At 40.2% G+C, this 24683-nt stretch overlaps 2 protein-coding genes across 5 annotated transcripts; both read right to left on the bottom strand.

Moving 5' to 3' along the window:
• Positions 1-102: 102 nt before the first annotated feature.
• LOC133531439 (modular serine protease-like) lies at positions 103-24680 on the bottom strand. 4 transcript variants are annotated; one of them, XM_061869654.1, is made up of 10 exons: positions 24492-24603; positions 17703-17739; positions 16219-16347; positions 13639-13826; positions 4922-5116; positions 3874-4026; positions 2874-2980; positions 1820-1996; positions 1180-1318; positions 103-371 (listed from the first exon to the last, which is right to left on the bottom strand). In XM_061869654.1, exons 1-10 carry the CDS (start codon positions 24574-24576, stop codon positions 124-126), a joined length of 1458 nt encoding a protein of 485 aa, XP_061725638.1. In that variant the 5' UTR covers positions 24577-24603; the 3' UTR covers positions 103-123. The 4 variants fall into 4 exon arrangements, with proteins under 4 accessions (XP_061725638.1, XP_061725639.1, XP_061725640.1 ...); XM_061869655.1 differs by lacking the exon at positions 24492-24603 and adding an exon at positions 20185-20229; XM_061869656.1 differs by lacking the exon at positions 24492-24603 and adding an exon at positions 20063-20090.
• Positions 9042-13426, bottom strand: LOC133531440 (uncharacterized). Its single transcript, XM_061869658.1, has one exon. It carries the CDS (start codon positions 12002-12004, stop codon positions 11003-11005), a length of 1002 nt encoding a protein of 333 aa, XP_061725642.1. The 5' UTR covers positions 12005-13426; the 3' UTR covers positions 9042-11002.
• Positions 24681-24683: the final 3 nt, after the last annotated feature.

Genomic DNA, 24683 nt, shown 5'->3' with positions numbered 1-24683 from the left:
CTCAGGTTCTATGTGACATATTAATATTGAGATCGCTACTTCAAATCCGCCCTCTAGTGATTATGTGTATGTTTGTACTGTTGCGTAGTAAATAGATTTAAATTAGGTTTATAATATTTATAATCATGGAACGAAATACACTTGATTAACATAATCGCTCCGTGCCTCCAACACTTTAGTAACAAAAGCATCATGTTTGAGCAAATGCGTGAAAGCGGTGTAGGAGCCAGCGTCGCAGATATCTTGGGAGTAGGTGTTGGGGTTCTGGGGAGCCGTGGAGACCACACCACGGAGGTACCAGCGCTCCATTCCGTGCTCTGTGCGAGGGAAGACCAGGCCGCCTCCGCTGTCGCCATTGCAGAGTTTGGTACCTGTAAAATTCGAAGAAAAGTTAAATTTAAAACGTGTTTATAACAAATTATCGTGTACTGCTTTCAACCCTGCAACCTTACTTTCAACGGCAACCCTGGCCATCCTGGCTCGGGGTCTACCGATCTCAAACGAAGCCAGCAGTGTTGGCTGAACGTTAATTAGAATTAAAAATACAATACCGTGACGGACGAACACAGTTTTCGGTTAAATTTTTAGTATTTTCAATTCTAATTTACGTTCGACCAACACTGGAAGCCAGAGCTGTGAAACTGGTTTAAATTGATAGACATCAAAGAGTAAAGTAAGTATATTAGGGAACAGACATAAAGCCCGACCAGTAATATATGATCACGCGCCATATTGCGGAATTTAATTGGAACTAATTTTTCATACTAAATTGAACTGTCAATGACAGCCTCTTTTGACAATAACCATATATTTCTAGACGAGTTTAACTTACAGACGTACTCTCTGAGTAGGTACCTAACAACAGTTGAAACTCGTACACGACCCTGGCTCTGGTTTTTTACGATAGGGACTGTCTTCGGAATTTCTGTGTGAAAACTTTGCCTTACTGTAAAAAATCTACTGTTTTCCGAACTTTTTCCTCAACCGAAGAATATAATGAACCCGCCATCTTATCTCGATTTGGGCTTGTTCCCGCAGTGAATGTTAACAAGGTTTAAACGTGGTTTAAACCATTTTAACGCCACACTTTTCGCGTGCGGCGCGTCAATGTGAACCTTGTCGGAATGTGCGAAGGTTCATATTGGCAAAGGGTTAAACTAAACAGCCTGAATGACGTACTGTTCCTGGTGCCAGCGCATATCTTGTCGCTGGTTATGAAGCTGAGGAAACTCCTGGGAAGGTCAGCGAAGCACTGCTCCACGTCCACGTACGGCAGCTCTACAAACTTCAGCAAAGGAGTTTTGTTCCAGGCCGCTACCTGCAAAATGAACGGTTCAAAACCCTTTGTCACCCGTCGATATAGGTAATTAACTTACTTATTTAACTCCATTGGCTCAGCAATCCAAAATGGGCCTTGGCCTCCGACACGAGACAGCGCCATTTTTCTCGGTCCTGTGCGACTTCTCGCCAATTGTTGACTCGGAGTTGGCGTGGCGTGGGTGTAGGATATAATTGAAGTGTTATTAAATCTACCTTTATGTAGAAAAGGATGGGGCATAAGTTATTTTCCTGTTCGTATCAGCAGAAAGATGGTAGGAAGAGTTCGAGACGAAATGCTAGATGTAAATAAATAAATAAATATTATAGGACATTATTACACAAATTGACTAGGTAAGTATTCTATCTATCTATCTAAGATGTCGTCCCACAAAAGTACATATATTTACCATGTCATACGCTGGCGTCGCTTGCAATTTCCCCTACCACCAATATCGATAGCCAATAGTTTGCATACTTAATCTTATTCTTTTTTGCCCACCTTGCCAACGTTCCCTGGCTGCAGCTGCTTCTCATCAAACGTCACGCTGAAGTCCAAGCAGACCGGACGCACTTGGTTATTGAATACCATCGCAGTTCTCAAGGTTACCAGCGCGATATCGCTCTGGAAATTGTTGTCTATGCCGCGGAAATATGGCGAGACCTTTATGCCGCTGACCTGCGTATAAATAATGAATGCTTTATGATACTCGTGGCGTTTTTACGGCTTAAATAATGAAAAACTTATTTTTCCTGATTTAGTGGCGGGGTAGGACCAAAATTTTATGTGGGCAAGGTACGTTGAGCCAGGCCCTCTGGTGGCGCAAGAAATAACGAACATTTTTACGTTGAGTCCGATATCCGTCCGGTATACTTATTTGAGGCGCGATGCCCCTCGGACCGCGAGGCCGTATATAGGCGCGCCGCCTCTGCATGATTATTTCACGTGGCGCCACCGCCACAGGCCGCGCGCTTATGTATGGGGGCATTATTTTAGGTACTCGCGGTGCACGCGCCATATTGCGCACTTTTGAAGTTTCTGGTGGCACAAAATTAGATTTCACGGGAAGTAGAATCGACTCACAACTTCCAAAAAGTTTATGCACTTTGTTAATTTTCTACTGACAAATTTGCCAGATTATAATAGAATACAAAGACATTTAGTGTACATACAGCGCCACTTCAGTTACAAAAAATAACTTACTCACTAAATACTTTAAAGGAGATAGTACATTTAAATGCAATAATAAAAAATAGTCGGTATAATTTGAATTAAAATAAATTTAAATTTTTGTTTGACTCAAGTTAATGATGTAGGTACCTACCCTAGATAAGTAATGTTTAATTAGAAAAATAATAATATGTATAATCCCATTAGCTGTAAAGTGTTGACATGTAAAATACCTAATATATCTTATCAATAAATATTTGATTGATGGATTGGATGATTAGGTAATTCTTAAAATAATATGTTACACAAAAATAGATAACACACCAGCAAAAGAAAAGGAGTAACTATAAAAGAAATAGGATTACAAGTAGGTATTGGCACTCACGTCTGTCTTCTGCCCGCCATCCCGCCACCACGGCCGATAGACCTTGCCGACAGCCACGGCGTAATTCTCGGCCGGTTGAACTAGATCGCGCCAGAAGCAATGTGCCGCTGTTGAACGAGGATCAAATGCTAACTTAACAACTTTTTGGGCCCGGGGGCGACAAGTTTAACTTTTCGTTCAGTATTCAGTTTTATATTTGTGAGAACATAAAATATACTTTTAACCCTAAAGTAGACCAGATCCCGTTCGAACATGGTTCGAACAGCAAGATTATATATTTATTTATATAGGTACAAGATGATTTAAGGAACTTTCTGACATTTTTAACAATAAAATTGTACTAAAAAGTAATATAAGAACACAATATACATAAATATGATGTATGTACCTACAGTTGGATGTTCTATACTCTGTATCTTTAAGTATTTCAATAAAAGTAAACAAAATCTACCCTCAAATGACTCCTTAAGCCAGTTGAGGGTAGACTGTCAGGTGACAAGCAAAACTCACTAATTACTTAAAAAATATTAAACAAAAATCAACCTTATTTTAGTAGTAATATGGTTCATTATATGGCTATGAACTTGTGGTGGTAATTAGTAAGTTATGCTTGTCACCTGACGACATGATCAAATTAAAGTCAGGTCGTTCAGTGACAGATCCAGGCGATTTTGTATTTGGTTGGTTAACCAATAAATGTTATAACTATACCCGAAAATTTACAAAATGTTTGTTTACTTTTATTTATACACTTACCGCCACTACTACTTACTGTCTATTTTTAAATGTATGGTGCACAATAAAGAATATTTACTTACTTACTTACTTACTTACCTAAAGATACAGAGTAGTTTAGATTCAAAAATAGATGACGCAAAAAATGTGCGGATCAGCTCAAATTTCGCAGACAGCCTACAGCGGGAAGGCTTCGAAAATTAATTAATAGTTTATTATATAGTCGAAGAGCTGATAGCTTCAAGACTTTTAAGTAAGTACCTACCTGATACGATAACAGTAGCGGAGATCAGTGAACCTCCGCATATCTGCCTGAAGGGGGTCACAGTCTTGTCGTAGACACTCGCGTGCCACGGCACCTCGCTGACCTCACTCACGCTTCTTCGTAGCCGCATTTCTTTTGGGATAGTGCCGCATTCTGTATACAAGACAATATCAACAGTTTTGTATTCTTGAAGGGCGATAGGTGATCGCGCGGTGCTTTCTATAGAAAACTGAAGTGTCGGACGCCCTTATGAAATGAAATGAAGCATTTATTTCGGACAAATTACATCCATATTATGTTAGTTTTACCTCTTATATTAGGTGTGTTAGTAGAAAACCTACAATTAGACTGCACATGTAAAAACATCCAGTGTTTGAGGATAGGGCTGTCCATCCTCTCAGCGATCACCTTCAGGAGAGTGTTGGCGATGCCCCGCACGCGCTCGCCCAGGGACGCCACCCGCTTGCGCAGCACGGCTTGGAAGCAGTCTGTTCTCCACGCGGCGAACATTCCCGACGCGCTGCAGCGCCAGGGCAGCCCCAACAACCCCCTGAAGGCGTTATTGTACTGGACGCGCAGAGCACTGTAGGCTTTTTTGGTGTAGTCACTCCACAGGTTGCACGTGTATAGGGTTTGACAATACGTTTTGAACAGGGTTATTTTCACCTCCGTGGAACAACCTGCGCTTTTAACCCTTTGAACGCTTTATGTCATAATCACAAACAACACTCAAACGCCAAGCTCAGGTGCGAAAGCGAGCTAATGTAAACATTACTTGAAAGTGTGAAAGTTAGTTCGAAAGCGTACGTCATGTCACATATAGTTGTCCTTGGCGCTGTGGGCACGACTAGTAACGACGACTAGTTAGGGGTTCTTGACCTTCTTGGCGTTCAAAGGGTTAATGTGACCACTCAGCACCAGTGGCGGGTTGCCCTAAGGCTCTAGTAGGCCCGGGGCTAGAGCGGCTAGTACTTAACAACACCTGGGGCGGCCAGGGCTGCAAATCCGCCACTGGCCAGCACGACAACAAGAATGTACCTCCGCTTACCCCTTCGACAAGTAGCGACGTAATCCCAACTGCCATCAATACAATGCATGGCCCGAAGCACGTCCTGCACGAACCCGGGTCTACATTCAGGCAGGACTCGCTGTCCGCTGGACACGAAGTTTGAGCATCTGCTCTGTGAGGAGTCGATGCAGTTGTAAGTTACACTTGGGTGCGAAGGCAGTCGACATTTTGAGTCTGCAAATAAATAAATATAATAGGGACATTCTTACACAAATCGACTAAGTCCCACGGTAAGCCAAGAAGGCTTGTGTTGTGTTGTGGGTGCCTACTCAGACAACCATATATACACCGTGTTTTTTTTGATTTGCGTTAATTTCGAGGGTGCATTCCTGAGCTTAAATTAAGTAACTTTCTCAAAGATACCGATATTCTAACTAACTCCATTTCGGAGATAATCAATCATAATTTTTTATATTATAAGGCCCTTACGAGCGTGTACACTTGCCTTAGGGCCTGTTTACTTATTGATTAGTGTTTAGTGCGAGTTCATACATTTGCTACTAAACGTACGTACTATCTCGAACGATCGATGTTAGAAATGACATTGATATATCACAGTTTTCAATTGTTTGGTTGAGTTAAATGTAATGCCCGTGTTACAACAACGCTATATGCAACATTTAGTTACTTTTAATAAAAATAAAAATAGTAAAAAAAAACAAAAAAAAATTTTTTTTTTCAAATTAACTAAGCCATTTAGTTTCCTTAAACGTACTTACCGTGTAAAGTGTTATGAATTGTATAATGAAACCACCATAGCTGAGTATAGACTGATTTATTATTTTCTCGCATGCCGACATGCAGACTTAAGAGTGAGAGTGAATATACACACTATAGAGCATGCAAATTACATATACTTAGGTATTTTCCTATTATTATTTTCATTATTCATACCATCTCCTTCCTTTGAATAATACATTAATTAAATTAATTATATGCATGTATTTATTTATATATGTATATATTTTGTTTTTTTTTTTTTTTTTTTTATACAAGATAAGAAATAAACTTACACATGCAAGTGTAGGTATCTATCTAAATTTAAATTCATTCCACATTTATAAAATCATATACAAATAATTGTGCTTATTATTTTTATCACATTTAATTTAAACTTTTTTATTTTATTTACGCTGTTTTCTAATTTAATCACAAAGACTACACTTTATTCTTTTCATCTTAATCATGCGAACATAATTTTCATTGTTTACCATCTGAATAGGTACTTAATCTAGTTGCGACGAGGTTCAGGTACAGGGTAGGTCCACCGATCAGGAGGTCTCACCATCCTGCCAAAGCGAGTAACATAATAATTAGTATTATTTGCGGAATTCATTTGCTCGCGGTTAGGACTAAGACCCCGGGAGCTGATGGTAGGCTGCGACGCACATGGCACCGTTATATTTATATCGTCATAGGTACATATTGCAGGTTGATCTGAGCGCTGTGGTGAGTCAGCGATCAGCTGTCTACGATTACGTCTTAGAATTCTACCAGACATCATTTTTATAAGATATGACCGCGGCCCTACAATACCATGTACAGTTCCGTTTTGCCATTCATTGTTTATTCTTACCTTAACCTTATCACCTACTTGGAATTCTCGCAGGTGCTTAGCACCTTTATCGTAATAATGTTTTTGTTTACTTTGACGCAGTTTTAGGTACTGTTCGACATTTCGCGGGATTTTAGGAGCTAGTAATCTTGGAGAACATGGTAAAAAACTACGCAGTTTCCTGTTATTCAATAGTTCAGCAGGTGAAGGCAAATTATTGTCAAGCGGGGTATTTAAATATTCTAACAAAGCTATGTTAAAATCAGATTGATTGAATGTGGTTTTCTTTAACATTTTTTTGATGATTTGAACTGCTCGCTCCACCTGACCATTTGACTGGTGGTAGTGGGGGGAGGAGGTAACATGTTGGAAAAACCACTCTTTAGAAAATGTTTTAAATTCAGATGAAGCAAACTCAGGCCCATTATCCGAAATTATCACTTCCGGTATGCCTTGACGTCTAAATATTTCTTTTAATTTTTTAATGACAACACCAGAACAAATAGATTTGACCTTGACTACTTCTACAAATTTGCTATAGTAGTCAATTACTATCAGATAAGATTTCCCATTAAAATGAAATATATCTATGCCTAATTTTAACCAGGCTCTGTTTGGAGGTTCGTGCTGCATTAATGTTTGCTTGACGTTTTGTTTTCTAAATGTCAAACAAGCTTGACAATGCGAAAGGTAATCTTGCAACTGTGAGTTCATATGGGGCCAAAACATGATATCGCGCGCTCTTAGTTTACATTTTTCTATTCCTAAGTGGCTACTATGTGCGCGTTTCATCATTTCTGATCGCATCCCAAGTAGCACGGAACTGCTGTATAGTAGCTGAATTATTGTCCCCAATAGACCCCTAAGCTGTATAAACCCGCTGAATAAGGGTGTTAGAGGCGCTGTAAGTGCTTATATAACTCTATTTTGGGCACAAATTAATCAGCTGTCAGCTGAATAATTGGAAATACTGCACTATATAAGCATTATATCAGCATTACTAAAGGTAACAGTCACCCTAAGAGCTGAACATTGACTGATTAGTGGATCACGTGTTACCTATTTACAGCGCAATGATTGATTAATAGAGTCCCTGTTACCCTTTCTTCAGCACAAAGTACTTAAAAGGATTGATTTAATGCTTCTAAGCAGTTGAGAATGCATAATTGGGACGATTGTGAATATGTATTGCTCCACTCCTTTATTATTTTCTGATATTGTTTAGCGTGAACTATTTCGTGACATATGGTGTTTATGGAGGAAGTACAATAAACGTTAGTTTCGGTGTACAACATTATTATTTTTTCCATTTAATTTGTGTGAATTTCGAATGGGAAAGAAAGTTTATTGTCAAATACTATATGAATATAGATCAAATTTTACACGCGCCCTCAAAATATCACTGTTTACTTAAAAAATTTAGTATTAAATAGGTAGATAATATAAACAAAAAATACTTTTTTATTTATAAACTCGTATAATTTAACGATAAGCTGTTACTCATAAAACCATTAGATTTCCTATACAAATCCGATGTCGTTTTCGTTGACTTAATTAGAATAAATTAATAATATCATTACATTGAAATCAAAAAAATGGCCGAAAACCTATGTGTACTGTATTAACCACGATAAAATTGTATAAGCTGCTTTAGTGTTCACTTGAGGTACATTGCCCAGTAATGGGCTGTCTAAGTATCCACACGTGGTACGTAAGTCAGCAAAGAGCTGACACGACGAGATCTTGTGTCAAACAAATCAGTCACAGATTCGTGTATAGCATAATTGTGGGCCACATTGTACGCAAATAGTGGCACAGTTAGCAATGAACTACTAAACTCTCCGTATGAGTTTTAGGGATCCGAATAACTAATATATAACTGTGAGGCGATAAAAATGTAGTCTGTAAGATCTTATTAAACTACATTAGCAGATTAATAGCCCACGCTAGTACAAGTATTCAGCTCCAATTGGGTTCACGTGCCACATGTGATCTAATAACCAGCACATTGCTGTAATTCAGAATTATATGAATTCACCCAAAGCGATCATGTAGGCTTTATAAGTGCTACTATAAGATTGCGTGGAATAAGCTGATTAACACTACTAAAGTTCCACTACATGCAGCAAGACGCATTATATCATTGTTAATTGATGTCACTGAATAACTGATTGCAATATAATAGTTCACATGTTCTTTCTTAAAATGCAAGCGTTTAAGGGTACACTTGTGGCGTCCTATTCAGAATATAGCTTAGTTAAAGCCCACAAAAATGCGCCATTACAGCTTACAGTTCCTCGTTTCAGCTCTCAGTTCCATTAATTGCTAAAAGCTGTATAATATAGAACTGTTTTCCTATATTAATGCTTGCAGCATTACAGTGCTGCCGTGGTGATGCATAATATCGTTATTATACAGACGAGAGCTTAATTTTCAGCTATTGCAGTTGGGATGTCATATTATAACTCTATATAAATGCTAAAGTTACCGACGTGAACATGTTGTGACACCTTATAATGCAGTTTTGTGCTACTTGGGATGCATTTAGGTATGACAACACGATCTCCCCTCCAAACAATTCCATAAGCAACTGATAATTCATTTTGATATGCATAATAGGGTTTTAATGTATCACTAACATCTTTTTTATGATCTGGCCATCCTCTTTTTATAGTTTTAGTTAGCTCTTTCAATTCAGCATCATCTTGCGTGCATTTTTGTATTTGTAAGAAGTGCGTATCAGTGAGCGGGTTGCTTGCCGAGATGGCGCACACCTGCGCGCGCACGTCGAGGTCGCTCGCCCGTGTGTTGTCATCGCCGCCCGCGCCGGCCTGCACCGCACGAGATAAGGCATCGGCTATATATAAGTATCTACCAGGCTTGTATATTAAATTAAAAGTGTACGGCTGTAATCTTAGCAACATCCTCTGTAATCGAGCGGGCGTATTAACTAACGGTTTTTTAATTATGCTTACTAATGGTTTATGATCAGTTTCGATTGTAACATCATTTTTTCCATATATGTATGTATAAAACTTTTCACAAGCGAAAACACAGGCGTATAATTCCTTTTCGATCTGTGCGTAGGCTTGTTCTGTTTTTGTCAGAGATTTAGATACATAACAAACGGGTAAACCATTTTGAAGTAAGCATCCACCTAGTCCGTTCTTACTCGTGTCTACTGAAATCGTCACCGGTTTTTTAACATCATAATATTGCAGAACTGGAGGACTACATAAGCATTTTTTTAAAGCATTAAAACAATTATCATGCCTTGGTTCCCAGTGCCAGTGTACGTCTTTCTTTAATAACTCGCGTAATACATAAGTTTTTTCAGAGAGGTTAGGTATAAAGTTGCCTACATATGTGATTAATCCGAGAAACCTCTCCAAGTCCTTGACACTCGCAGGAGTAGGCATGTTCATTATAGCACTAGTGCGTGAGTCATCGGGACTCACTCCGTGTTGCGTAATCTTATGGCCCAAGTATTTTATCTCTGATAAGCCTATTTTGCACTTTTCTTTGTTTAGTTTTATATTTATTTCCCTACACCTTTGTAACACTTTCCTTAGTCTAATGTCATGTAATGCTTTAGTATCGGCATAAATTAACAGATCATCTATGAATAATTTTACTCCTTCTATGTCGTCAAAATGTTCATATAATTTCCTATGGAAGATTTCAGACGCGGAGGAAATTCCATACGGCATGCGTAGGAATTTGTACCTACCAAAGGCGGAATTAAAAGTGCAAAGGTCACTACTAGCTTGGCTCAACTTAACTTGCCAAAAACCTTGCTTGGCATCAAGAGTGCTAAAGTACTTTGCCCCCGCTAGACTTGAAGTTATTTCATCTAAAGTGGGCAATTTAAAATGCTCTCGCTTAATTACTTTATTTAAATCCTTCGGGTCAAGGCATATTCGCAGGTCTCCGTTCGGTTTTTTAACAACAGTCATGCTATTTACCCAGTCGGTGGGTCCTTCAACTTTTGCGATGATGCCTTGATCCTGCATTTCTTTCAATTTATTTTTAACCTGTTCTACTAGCACAATTGGCAATTTTCTAGGGGCATGAATAACCGGTTGAGCATGGTCTTGTAATTGTATTTTGTATTCTCCTGGTAGACACCCCATACCGTCAAAAACGTCGGGGTACTCATCCAATACAGAGGTGGCGTTATTTGACCTACCTATAGACAGCTCATGGACTCTTTGTACTAAGCACATTTCTCTACAAGAGTATCTACCAATTATTGGACTTGACTTGAGCTCAGCTACAATAAACTCCAAAATGTAAGTATTATTTTTATACACAACTTTTAGATTACATTTACCCGCAATGGGTATCAAGTCTTGTGAATAACCATATATTTTTACCGCGGTTGTACTAAGGGAATGCCTATCTATTCCTAATATTTTTAAGTACCTTTCTGGCAAAACATTTACCTCAGCTCCCGTGTCCAGTTCAAACATAATATTCTTATTGTTAATGGATACAGTTACAGACTACTCATTATCATTATTAAATTTATTATTTACCTCATCGGTGGATTCCCCTCTTATTTCATACACGCGACACATTCTCGAGTAGTGATTTCGTCCATGGCACCTGTCACACAGCTGACCAAATGCTGGACACTGGAATCTTTTATGTGTAGACCCACATCTCGAACAGCTATGGCCGCCAGTCCTGTTGGTTTGTGACGACCGCTGCCAATTGCCGCGCGCCGCTGGCAGGTTGTCGTGCCCGGGAGCTGCGTGTGCCTGTCCGGGGCGCCCTCCGCGCCACGATCCACGGCGGCGGCGCCCGCGATTGTTCGCGCTGACCGCATGCACCGCCTTATCCTCTGTATCCTCATGTTCTTGTCTATAACAACAGCTCGGTTGACCTTGACGTTCCATCGCTATTTTTTGCTTAGTTTTGATTTCATGCACATGATGTTCCACATTGTCCTGCTTTATGTGACCAGCTTGAGCACGGGATATTTCGGCTAGCCTACATATTTCTATAGCTTTTTGCAGCGTCAAGTCACTTTCTCGTAGAAGTCGTTCCCGCAAGCTTGTCTCCTGAATACCGCATATTAACCGATCCCTCACGAGGTCACTGCACAGATCTTTAAACTCACACTTTGCCGCCATCACATTTAATTCAAAGACATACTGTTCAATAGATTCGAACTCCTGCTGGTTCCGTGTGAAGAATTTGTGTCTCTCTACGGCGAGGTTCTTTTTGGGTTCAAAAAATTCGTCAAACTTCTTTAACAACTCATCTACAGTTTTTGACTCTTCGCTAAACTGGTCATATACCTCGCGGCACTTATCACCTATTATATGCAGTAAAATGTTAATTTGAACCTTTTGTGGTTTTTTCGCGATTTCACAAGCTTCGTAATAAATTAAAAAGGCTTTTTTCCATTTATCCCATTCTTTGCATAAATTTCCCGATGTAACGTTCACTAAATTGTTCTCAAATTTGAACGGTAATGGCGGATGCAGCACTGACTCCATTGTGGCGATTAACGATCCTCACTTTCACAATACTTATTTATTAATAACGACACACAAGTTTACTTATAACCGAACAGAGTTTTTACACTTTATCTATAATTTTACATTAAGTATATAAGTCTTTTTTCCGGCTGCGCCATGTAAAGTGTTATGAATTGTATAATGAAACCACCATAGCTGAGTATAGACTGATTTATTATTTTCTCGCATGCCGCTGCAACCTACCCTACATCTTAATCTACCCACATATAAATACTGACATACCGAAACCCCGGAGTTAACGCAATTCAATAAAAGCACGGTGTATAATATGATTAATACGAGTATGTATACAAATACTTAAATAGGTGCATAGAAAACATCCATGACTCAGGAACAAATATCTGTGCTCATCACACAAATAAATGCCCTTAACGGCATTCGAACCCAGGACCATCGTCTTCATAGGCAGGGTCACTACCCACTAGGCCAGACCGGTCATCAAATGAAAGAGAAATTGAGCAAACTGGGCTGCAGCTGCAAATCGCAAAACAAAGTCGGGTTGGTTATAACACTTTTATAACTCGAGAACGCCTGGATCTCGCCTGGACCGAATTTCATGATTTTTGGTTCGTCGGATTTGTCTTCGCCCTGAATAGCAGAATAATCACAGAATAATAATAATAAATATTATAGGACATTATTACACAAATTGACTAAGTCCCACAGTAACCTCAATAAGGCTTGTGTTGAGGGTACTTAGACAACGATATATATAATATATAATTATTTATAAATACTTAAATACATAGAAAACACCCATGACTCAGGAACAAATATCCATGCTCATCACACGAATAAATGCCCTTACCAGGATTTGAACCCGGGACCATCGGCTTCATAGGCAGGGTCACTACCAACGAGGCCAGACCGGTCGTCAAACATAAATAAACATTGGAAAAAATTACGAAATAAATATTATGCATACAATTTCCGCAAACTGCTGGATCTATAAATTATTTAAATTTTGGCTAGCAGTCTAGCTGCCCCTGACTTAGTACAAATGTTACCCACATACTCATCATGTCATTGAAGTTGTTATCACTGTGAAGCCTTATGCATGTGATGAAACTCAGTTGTGTGGAATTCATATTGTACAGAATGGCGAATGGGTAATAGGCAAAAACAATAATGGCATAAACATCGTAACACATTCATCCTATGCTGAAAGGTAAATGTTGTTTTCCCCCTTAGCACCAAGATAACAGAAAGTGTCTGGCTAAAGGATAGATGTAATAACGTCCTTTATTTTATACCACGACGGTGACAAACAAGCTTGATAGCAGTCACCGTAGCCTATGAACGCCTGCAACTCCAGAGGTGTTACATGCACGTTGCCGACCTTTAAAAATCGCTACACGCCTTTTTGAAGAACCTAGACCCTCGGGAAACCTCGGCAGCTCAGTCTACAGCCAGAGTGTCCGCGGGAGGAAGTTCCACTTAAACCGCACAGTACGCGACCATTCAGGTTCTAGGGTGTGAGGATGAACAGTTGAACACCCTGCCGACGGCGGGCGGTGCGGTGATAGAAAGTAGCCGTGGGCATCATGTCTTAAGACTGGCCCGGCACGCAATGGAGCAGCAAAAAGGAGTACCTCGTTTGCAGCTCGGGAAGTCATCAGAAGTCCATCCACCGCCCACGCAGCGAGGATGCTGCCCGTTGAGACGGTAGCCAGATGGACAAGAGTAAAGAAGGGTAAAATCGGCTAAGCCGACGCTAAGTTCAACGTCCACGATGCTGTAGCTCCCGATTCGTGGGTAGGGTGGAAGCTGGCAGGTGCCTCTGGATAAAATTACAACACATGACTGATGTATACGTTATTATGTTATGTTATGTGCCTGTTCGAAGTTTCGGCATAAAAATCATGTTTCGGACAAATGTTCGGTTTAGGTTTTTCAAATCTAACGAAATAATGGATTTTTTTTCTATTAAATTCCATTTCGGGAGAATTGTTTCATGATTTTGATGTCGATCGCTTCAGCATTACATATTCTAGGTTTATAGGTTTCGCTTTTTTGAAAAAGTTTTTTATTGTGTTAATAACAAACTAAAAAACCGGCCAAGAGCATGTCGGGCCACGCTCAGTGTAGGGTTCCGTAGTTACTCTTCCGCCACAATAAGCTAAACTGGAGCTTAAAGTATAGTAAGTATAGTAAGGGATAAATTTGCATAATCAGTACCTAATTAAAGTAAGCAAGTCTTTTTACTATGAAGGGGAAAATTTTTGCGATAACTCAAAAACAGCTAAACTGATCATGTCCGCTAACTTTCAAAACTAATAGGGGTCTTCGACAAACATTTTTTGATAAAGTGAATATATTCGGAGATAATCGCTCCGAAAGAAAAAAAAATGTGTCCCCCCCCTCTAACTTTTGAACCATAGGTCCAAAAAATATGAAAAAAATTTTGGAAGTAGAGCTTAAGAAAGACTTTAAATGAAAACTATAGCGGACATGATCAGTTTAGCTGTTTTTGAGTTATCGCAAAACGTTTCCCCTTCATAGTAAAAAGACTTTAATTAGGTACTGATCGTGCAAATTTGTCTATTTGTTTAACTCGCGTTTCATCCCTTGGTTAACAATTTACTATACTTTAAGCTCCAGTTTAGCTTATTGTGACGGAAGAGTAACTACGGAACCCTACACTGAGCATGGCCCGACATGCTCTTGGCTGGTTTTATTACTACTTTGTAGAGTCAGATCAGGATAAGTTGGCAGCGATTTTGATAGCCCAGAAGGTGCAAGTGTTAACGTCATAAATTCCATAGAAGTTTGACGTATAAAATAACACGTGATCCGCCTGGCCTATTAAAATTGCTGCCAACTTAGCTTGGTCTTACTCTAGTAGTATCTGGATTCTGGTGTGAGTATCCGACATTTAATATCGGATCGGATAACGTGAAGACGCTCTTAAGCTTAGGTATAGTCAGACTTTTATGGGTTCCTGCCATTTGGAACCACTTTTAGTCTGTGCCTTTGTGGGTTGTTACCCAATAAAACTTTGAATTATTTATAAGATGTAATGTTTCAAAAGATGTGTCCCGCCGAGTTTCTTGGCTGTCCATATTGGGATACCCTCCTCCAAATTAGGGGGGGGGTTTAAATATTCTCGGGTCAGAGGTGTAGGGTTAGAGCCAGTGTAGCTTAATTTGACGTTCATATTCATAAGCGCATTGTAATATGCCTACTTGAATAATAAACTAACTACAAATACAAATTGTTTATTTGACAAATATAAGTTTAAACAGTGTTACATGTTATACTGACCTCCACACTAGGCATAGCCTGTCTCGTAGAGGAAATAATAAGATTAACATATTGTAAGCATTAGCGGCTAGTAGCAACAGTAAGTACTTATTCTAAAGGTAATACATATAATTAATTTAAGTAGCAATTAAAAACAGATAAAACTTATGACCTAGGTAAGTAACATGCTAAGAAAAATGAAGTTGTATTATAGCACAAGCGTGTGTGTGTGTGTGTGTGTGTGTGTGTGTGCGTGTGTGTGTGTGCGTGTGTGTGTGTGTGTGTGTATTTAGGTCTCGTTAGGATGTCGTCTTTAATAGATTTTCGGTGTCTACATAAGATAGGCTTATCATGTTTTTCAGTAGAAGCTTCCTTGTCTTGAAAACGGAGTGCTCTTTAAACTCGTATAGCCCTACTTCTACGATCTTTATGTTTATCTGAACGTCATGCCTATCCTGTGCGGCGCCGGAGCGCCATTGTGAACCTTGTCGAAATGCACGAAGTCCTCATTAACTAAGAGTTAATATTGGGTTGAAGCCGGGTGCGTTAGTTGCAAGTCTCGGAAACCGGTTAAATTTCCAAATCTTTATCATGTACTTGGCGCAAAACCTTTTAATTTCGGTTTCACTCGAAAAACCGTTATTTTTAAACCGGTTTTTATGAGAATAGTTCTTGTCCAATTAACCGGTTTAGAACAATTAAAACCGGTTTCTTCCTATGTCGGTGTCTATGTTTACGTGGCACACCGTCAGGTGACCAGCCGTTGCGTCGCTCGTCGAATAAATCGGTTTTTTAGGTTACAATAAAGTTCTTAAAACGTGCGCATTCTTATAAAAGTAATTTACTGGTATTTTAAAAACCGGTTCCGAGCTTTGGTTAATTGACATCTTGGGCGGTGAAAGAGTTAATGAGAACTATTGAGAACTTACGGAACGCCATTTTCAGCCGCGATCGCGTAATAGCAGTACTGTGGCCAGCGCCGGCAAGCTTCTGGACAGAGCTCCTCGAGTTCCTGAGACCAAGGCTGCGAGCAGTGGAGAATCAGTTCTAGAAGCTCCCTGCAAACGAGGTATCAGTGTTAACGTCTTGCAGTATCCCCTTCGACGGTTTTGGAGGGAGTATTTTGTAAGATTGCCATTTTAAACCTCCTCTTAAAAATAGAATCAAATATTGCTTATTTATGTTCAAATTGAAGGACTGGGTTTCTAGCGCGTTGACGGCACAGACGTCATAATTTGTTGAATTAGAAAGGGGATACCCTTTTATTTAAGCGGTATCTCTAAAAGGGAAACCCCTTCCTAGGGCTAAGTGAAATGAACGGGTAAGCAAATCAAAAGGGAAAGCCAACCGTTCGGGCTATTCGATAAACGAATAAGCCATTTAAAAGCTTATTTCTGGGAAGGAGTGGACGGGTCCCTGGGCTAGCTTAGCAGCGATAGATGCCGGTTTGAATCCAGTCTCCGCCACTGGAGGGCTTGGTCACCTTTTCTTTACTATATATATGACATATATTTTAGTTTATATAGTTCGTGTCATCCACGATGACGCACAGATTTGTCAAATCTAACCTTTCATTACATGACAATACGATACAAGGTATGTGTCATCGTGAATGACATACGATCTATAATAATGGAATCTGTCAAATTTTCAATAAGGTAACTATGGAAGGTAGAGGCAAGGAATAGAATCTCCATAGGCAGAACTATTGCAAAAGTATCCAGCTGTCAGCTATAAATAATAGTTCCAAATCTCTCCAGAGTAGCGCTAGAGTAGCTAAGAACCTGGGCGTTATGGAGTGTGGAATTAAGAGGAGTGACATCTCTTATGGTAGAACTGTTGCAAGTGTCCAGCTGTCAGCTATAAATAATAGTTCCAAATCTCTCCAGAGTAGCGCTAGAGTAGCTAAGAACCTAGGCGCTATTGACGGAGTGAAGTGCGCTGTCTATGGTTTGATTTTTTTGTCAAGTATTCTAGGTATTGTAGCGCCACCTATTTAAGGTTTTTTGATGACACTTTTTGGTAGATGGAGATTTATTTCCTTACCTCCACCTTCTGATGTACTAGGCGTTATTGACGGAGTGAAGTGCGCTGTCTATGATTAGATTTTTTTCTCAAGTATTCTAGGTATTGTTTCTCAAGTATTCAAGGTGTTTTTTGTCGGACATTTGGTATATGGAGATTCTATTCTATCTTCCATAAAGGAAACCTATAGTTTCGTTTCAGCTTTCAAAAATCAAACATGTGTTGGAATTTAAGTAAAGCCCGACCAGAAATATATGATCATTGTCAAGAGGGCGCTGTTATTCTCATGTATAGGGTGCCAGTTCAGTTTAGTATGAAAAATTTAGTTTCAATGAAATCCGCAATATGTTTGGTCTAGGAGGAAAATGCCAGAAACAATTAAACTTACCCATCGATGTCCTTTGCAGCGCTCAATGATAATGTAACTGAAAGAATATTGTATGTGACATGTACTTAGGTACAGTGGTAACTCCATTCATCCGTTTTCTTACCAAAACTATAACTATAACTTTGTATCTTTAGGTATTTAAATAAAAGTAAACAAAATCTACCCACAAATGGCTGCTTAAGCCAGTTGTAGATGAAAACATAACATGACCATATAATGTAGGTTAAAGTCAGGTCGTTCAGTGACAGATCCAGGAAGTTTTGTATTTGGTTGGTTAACCAATAAATGTTATAACTACCCGAAAATGTACAAATAGTTTGTTTACTTTTATTTAAATACCTAAAGATACAGAGTAGCGTCCAGTAGCGGAATTTATCAGTACTGCTAATTGACAATAGACGTCGCGACGAACGGAAACTCTAATGCTCAACAATTTTCAGCTAATATTATAACCGGGTTCCACTCCTTCTGCTTGTAATATTAGATGTGAATTGTTTTGACAATACATTTTTCGTCAGTCGCGACACTTGTGACACCTGGTGTCAAGTAGCTGTATTGATAAATCCACTACTTGACGCTAGGTGTCGACTACGAAATAACTTGCGTTTTGGTAAGAAGACTGATGTATGGAGTTACCACTCTTTATTTATTTATATTTCTCTATGGTAGGTACGGAGTAAAAAGATATAAAGGATGACTCACGCTAGAACGGCCCGGTTCCTGGCCGAGACGCCCAACACTTCGTTTGACGGGTGATCACATTGACATATATCTAAGGACGGGCCTTACGGTCACTAAGAATGGTGCTAGTTCAGCGGTGTTACTCACGAATCCGAGCGAACCGTGCAGTCTAAAGCAACGTTTAGCCCGAATTCGTGTGCGTGACACCGCTGTACTGGCCCCACTCTAATTGCCGTAAGGCCCGTCCTTAGATGTATGTCAATGGGTCATCAGTGATCACGTGATGCTTCCTACAGAACATTGAAATGTCGGGCGTCTCAGACCAAACCCGGACCGTTCAAAAGGAGCCCACTGATTACCAGCTCGCCGGACGAAATCGGCCTGTCAGTTGTTCCGAACTGTCAACTTTTTGTTCTAACTGACAGTCCGATACCGTCCGGCGGACTGTTAATCAACCCCTTAAAGTATGGAAGGTAGAGGTAAGGAACAAAATCAGGAACAGAACTGTTGCAAAAGTGTCCAGCTGTCAGCTATAAATAATAGTTCCAAATCTCTCCAGAGTAGCGCTAGAGTAGCTAAGAACCTAGGCGTTATTGATGGAGTGAAGTGCGCTGGGTATTGTAGCGCCACCTATTTAAGGTTTTTTGACGGACACTTTTTGGTACATGGAGATTTCATTCCTTACCTCTACCTTCCATACCTAAAAGGGCAAAAGCTGACAATCGCGAATAACTGACAGGCTGATATAGGGAGCGTGCATGAACTGTAGGAGGCAGCACAGGAGCCGTCAGATTTTGGCGCGCGGCGTAAATGTGATGTTTATTGTTCCGATGTAGCCCACAAGATGGCAGAACCTACTATGCACAAGAAAACACGTGACGTGTAAATGTACGTGTTTATGGTTCCGATTCAGGGCCACAAGATGGCAGACCCTCTAACGCGCACGGTTCCTATCGTCCGGAGAACTGGTAATCAGTGGCCCCTTTACGCACTTGCCTATGTTCTAATATGAGTCATGTTTGACATGGTATTGCACCTGAAGGCTAAATTTTAACTTAAACGGGCGGGTTTAATTAGTTTACTGCTTGTAAGAACTTTAGTCTAAAAACTATAGTTATGAAATATATGGAATTCTACATTAAGTACATGTTTTTTGCAGAAATCGCTTAGCGTCTGGTTGACGTAGCTGGTGACCGAAGAGCTGGCGGCTTCCTCGCACAACGTATCAGTATTGCGATACAACCATTGACATATATCTAAGGACGGGCCTTACGGGCAATAACGATAAGAATGGGGCCAGCACAGCGGTGTCACGCACACGAATTCGAGTCAAGGAAATGCCGCCAGCATCCTTGGTACAATCAATGCCTCAAGGGCCTATTTTAGATTTAAGCTAGTTATAGTAATATAATAATAATATTATAGGACATTATTACACAAATTGACTAAGTCCCACAGTAAGCTCAATAAGGCTTACTGTGGGATACTTAGACAACGATATATATAATATATAAATATTTATAAATACTTAAATACATAGAAAACACCCATGACTCAGGAACAAATATCCATGCTCATCACACGAATAAATGCCCTTACCAGGATTTGAACCCGGGACCATCAGCTTCGTAGGCAGGGTACCCACTAGGCCAAACCGGTCGTCAAATAGCTAGTAATACCACTGGAATCCATTATGTATACTGTTATTGTTCATAAAATATGTTGTTACATTATATTTTCAACTATAAGTATCAAAAAATCCAATTCACTTCATTCACAATGGAAATGACACGCAACTTACAAATGACAAACACTAGAAGATACATCTTAATAAATACTGACTAATTAATTATGGTTGAAGAGACGAATGACGTATACAAATAAAAGACAAGTATATAATAAAAACTGTTCATCTTCATACTGGTCTGGTAAACAATAAATTAAACGCCATCTAGTGGTAGTGAATTAACTGTCAAAGTGAAAAAAAAGATGACGTAATTATAACTCTGTGTACTGTACATGTTTAGAATGTACAAGAGATAAAAAAACCGGACAAGTGCGAGTCGGACTCGCCCACCGAGGGTTCCGTACTTTTTAGTATTTGTTGTTATAGCGGCAACAGAGATACATCATCTGTGAAAATTTCAACCGTCTAGCTATCACGGTTCATGAGATACAGCCTGGTGACAGACGGACGGACGGACAGCGTTTGACCCTTTGGGTACGGAACCCTAAAAATGGTTAAAGTTTGGGACGGCAAAAACACATTTGTTTTGAAGTTATGATATCAAACTAATCTGCATACTTTCAGGATTCTAAGTTGAACAAAATTATATCTTAAACCTGAACAATTGGGCTAGTTGTTAACAAAGTATGTAACTATATTTGTAGATGAACAGTCTATATTTTTACGTGTCTCTGGTGAAATATGTTATTGAAGACTTTTCCTGTGCGAGTTCTTCTTATTGTTATTTTAATATCATTTACCTTTTTATTAATTCGTAAATAAACGGAGAGCACTACTTAGTTGTATAGCTGAAATCTGTATAAAATGTCTTTTTAAAATCTATATGTCGACCGTTCTGGCCTAGTGGGTAATGACTAGTGACCCTGCCTATGAACAGTGGCGGGGCAAGACCAAAATTTTATGTGGGCAAGGTACATTTAGCGAGGCCCTCTGGTGGCGCAAGAAATAACGAACATTTTTACCTACGTTGTGTCCGAGATATACTTATTTGAGGCGCGAGGCCCCTCGGACCGCGAGGCCGTAGGCGGTGGCCCACGTCGCCCACGCCTAACGCCGCCTCTGCCTATGAAGCCGATGGTCCCAGGATCGAATCCCGGTAAGGCCATTTAGTTGTGGCACGTTGTGTGGTGAACACAGATATTTATTCCCGAGTCATGGGTGTTTTCTATGCATATGTATGTATTTATCTATATACGTATGTATATCGTCGCCTAGTGCCCATAATATAAGCTTTGCTTATTTTGCTAGGTCTTCGATCTGTCATCTGTGTAATATTGTCCCCAAAATATTTATTTATTTATTTATTTATAATATTTGTATAATGGTGTTTAGGTCTTCCTTTCGTTGGATTGCTCCAGCCTTTATACTGATATTTAGAGAGCTGAGAGAAAGGGAAACAAAAGTATAGATCTAAAAAAAAATACAGTTTTGTAAACAATTTTTGGCATTTGTATGGAATGGAGGCAGTGGCGGGGCAAGCCAAGGGCGTAGCCAGCTGAACTAGGGTGGGGGGGGGGGGGCAAGTTGATGTCGCCGGAGGCCCAAGGGGGGGGGGGGGGCAGAGCTGCATTCATTGTATGTAAAATTTGAGCCTGCCTGCCTGTACCTGCCTACGCCCAAGGGCAAGACCAAAATTGTATGTGGGCAAGGTACATTTAGCGAGGCCCTCTGGTGGCGCAAGATATAACGAACATTTTTACGTTGTGTCCGAGATATACTTATTTGAGGCACGAGGCCCCTCGGACCGCGAGGCCGTAGGCGGTGACCCACGTCGCCCACGCTTAACGCCGCCTCTGCATGGAGGTTTGGCCGACTTGGACGACCTGCCCTAAGTATAAAGAAAAAGTTTTATCGCGTAAAAAAAAATTATGTTCTACTTTTTCCTAAACTGGAGACCAAATATTCCCTTTTTTAGGGTTCCGTAGTCAACTAGGAACCCTTATAGTTTCGCCATGTCCGTCTGTCTGTCTGTCTGTCTGTCTGTCTGTCCGAGGCTTTGCTCCGTGGTCGTTAGTGCTAGAAAGCTGAAATTCGGCATGGATATATAAATCAATAAAGCCGACAAAGACGTATAATAAAATATAAATATTTAATTTTTTTGAGGGTACCTCCCCTACACGTAAAGTGGGGGTGATTTTTTTTTTTGCTTCAACCCTACAGTGTGGGATATTGTTAGAAAGGTCTTTCAAAACTAATAGGGGTCTTCAACAAACATTTTTTGATAAAGTGAATAGATTCGGAGATAATGGCTCCGAAAGAGAAAAAAAATGTGTCCCCCCCCCTCTAACTTTTGAACCATAGGTCCAAAAAATATGAAAAAAATTGTGGAAGTAGAGCTTAAGAAAGACATTAAATGAAAACTATAGCGGACATGATCAGTTTAGCTGTTTTTGAGTTATCGCAAAAAGTTGCTCCCATAGTAAAAAGACTTACTTTAATTAGGTACTGATTATGCAAATTTGCCTATTTGTTTAACTCTAGTGAAAGGTACCTTTCATCCCTTGGTTAACAATTTACTATACTTTAAGCTCCAGTTTAGCTTATTGTGACGGAAGAGTAACTACGGAACCCTACACTGAGCGTGGCCCGACATGCTCTTGGCCGGTTATTTTATACCTACTACGTCGGTGGCAAACAAGCATACATAATCATAATCATAATCATAATATTTATTGATAATATAAATTACATGTCACATTTTATACAGTATATAAAGATTGTAGATTTGTATTTTAACTACATAATGTATCTTATAACTAAGTTCCTAATTTAAAGAACTCCTTATGGTCGTAGAACGCCTGCTCGACTAACCAAGTTTTTAATTTGTGTTTAAATACTGCTACGCTTTTAGTAACTACTATTGAATCCGGGAGACAATTGTATACTTTTGGGCCCAATATGTGAACAAGCTTGTCCGACTTGGCCAGCCCTGATGGTAAGCAGTCTATGTATGCCTGCAACCCCAGAGGAGTTACACGCTCGTTGCCGACCCTAACTACCCCCCCGCCCTCGTTGAAATCTGGCAACCTTACTCACCGCAAGGAACACAACACTTTGAGTAGAGTGACTTAAACGGATCCCCACTTTGTTACACCTTGTATAGATGACGGAACCAGATCCTGGTCACCTATGCACTGGACTGACCAAATAAAATCCGCAGTTGGAAACCAAGTATCTGACTGTGCCAGACAGTCTACCAGCAGGGAGAGATGGCGGGCGATCGTGCGAAAAGCTATGTCCGCCTCTACTACCGATACGGGCGCCTCAACGTGTGCTCTGCCAAGAACGAAACGACAGAGAAGAAGATGAATGTAATGCACTGCCTATTGGAAATTTAACCCTTGTAGACGTAGATGTAGTGTAGGGACGCCCGGCCGGAAACAAGCGGGCTGTCGATCACTTGTCGCGTTCATTCAGCACAATTCCCTGAAGTTGGAACTGCAGGTTACTGTCCCGGCGGTATTCCCACACTATTCTCCTCAAATCTTCGCGTTTTCCTTTAGATCAGAAGGACATCTTCGAGTTCGATATCGCGGTGCCGCATACATAATACAATCCGCTAGTAAGTGTAAGCTAGTCTCCTCCTGACCCCAGTGTGGACAGGAGGCGTCTCTACTGATTTTCATTATCTTAAGATGTCTATTGAAAGTGTTGTGACCAGTAATGATACCCGTCAGTAGTCTCAGACTGCTCTTACCTAGTTTCAAAAGATACCTGGTACTCCTGTGGTCTATACCTTTAATCATCATCTTCGACTGCCTGCAACCAGTCTCTTCCTCCCATTCTCTCTGTGCTTCCATCTCTTTTACCTTCTCTATAACTCCCTTTGTGACATCCGCTGACATAGGCAGAGCCGGTTCCGGACCCATATATTCCTTCTCCGCCCCTAACCTCGCCAGCTCGTCCGCCTTCTCATTTCCTGTCACTCCCTGGTGTCCTGGTACCCATGCCACCGTAACATTTCTTTGCTTGCCTATCGAGTTAAGCTCCGCTCGACATTCTCTCACGAGAGAGGAGGTGACCGATATTTTTTTTAGTGCTTTCAGCGCTGCCTGACTATCTGTGTATATTACGACAGCGCCCTCTTGCTGCAGACTCTCTTTGACTATACGTGCACAGCTCGCTATTGCACATATCTCTGCTTGGAACACGCTAGCATATCTGCCCAGTGATATTGATACTTTCTCTCCCAGTTTAGGGATCACTATGCCCGCTCCTGCTAGTTTCGTAGAGCTTCTTCTTGAAGCATCCGTGAAGCAGATAGTCGTTGGGTGTCTGACTTCCACCTTCCAGTTGTCTCTCTCTCCTATATTTACTCTGTACTTCTTATCAAATACCAACTTAACAAATTTAACCCTTACCAACACACATACCCACGATCAGACGTAGTCTCAGGTTGCGGCGTCGTGCAACGTTACGGCGTTGTATCGCGGGGCCAACACACATACTCACGTTATACCATACGACGTCGTATCCACTTATACGGACTAAGTCGAGGTGCACCGTTCTAACTAGTAATATCGTCACGTTTTATTACTAGTTTGATCAGTTTT

This window comes from Cydia pomonella, chromosome 25, assembly GCF_033807575.1.
Source record: "Cydia pomonella isolate Wapato2018A chromosome 25, ilCydPomo1, whole genome shotgun sequence".
NCBI lineage: Eukaryota > Metazoa > Arthropoda > Insecta > Lepidoptera > Tortricidae > Cydia > Cydia pomonella.
This window is presented reverse-complemented; position numbering and strand designations above follow the sequence as displayed.

Coding starts and splice junctions, on each gene's coding strand:
- LOC133531440 (XM_061869658.1), bottom strand. CDS start 12,004: ATGGAGTCAGTGCTGCATCCGCCATTACCGTTCAAATTTGAGAACAAT.
- LOC133531439 (XM_061869654.1), bottom strand. CDS start 24,576: ATGTGTGTTGGCCCCGCGATACAACGCCGTAACGTTGCACGACGCCGC. Junction 17,740..24,491: donor GATCGTGGGTATGTGTGTTG/GTAAGGGTTAAA, acceptor ATATTCTTTCAG/TTACATTATCATTGAGCGCT. Junction 2,981..3,873: donor CGCTACTGTTATCGTATCAG/GTAGGTACTTAC, acceptor CTCGTTCAACAG/CGGCACATTGCTTCTGGCGC.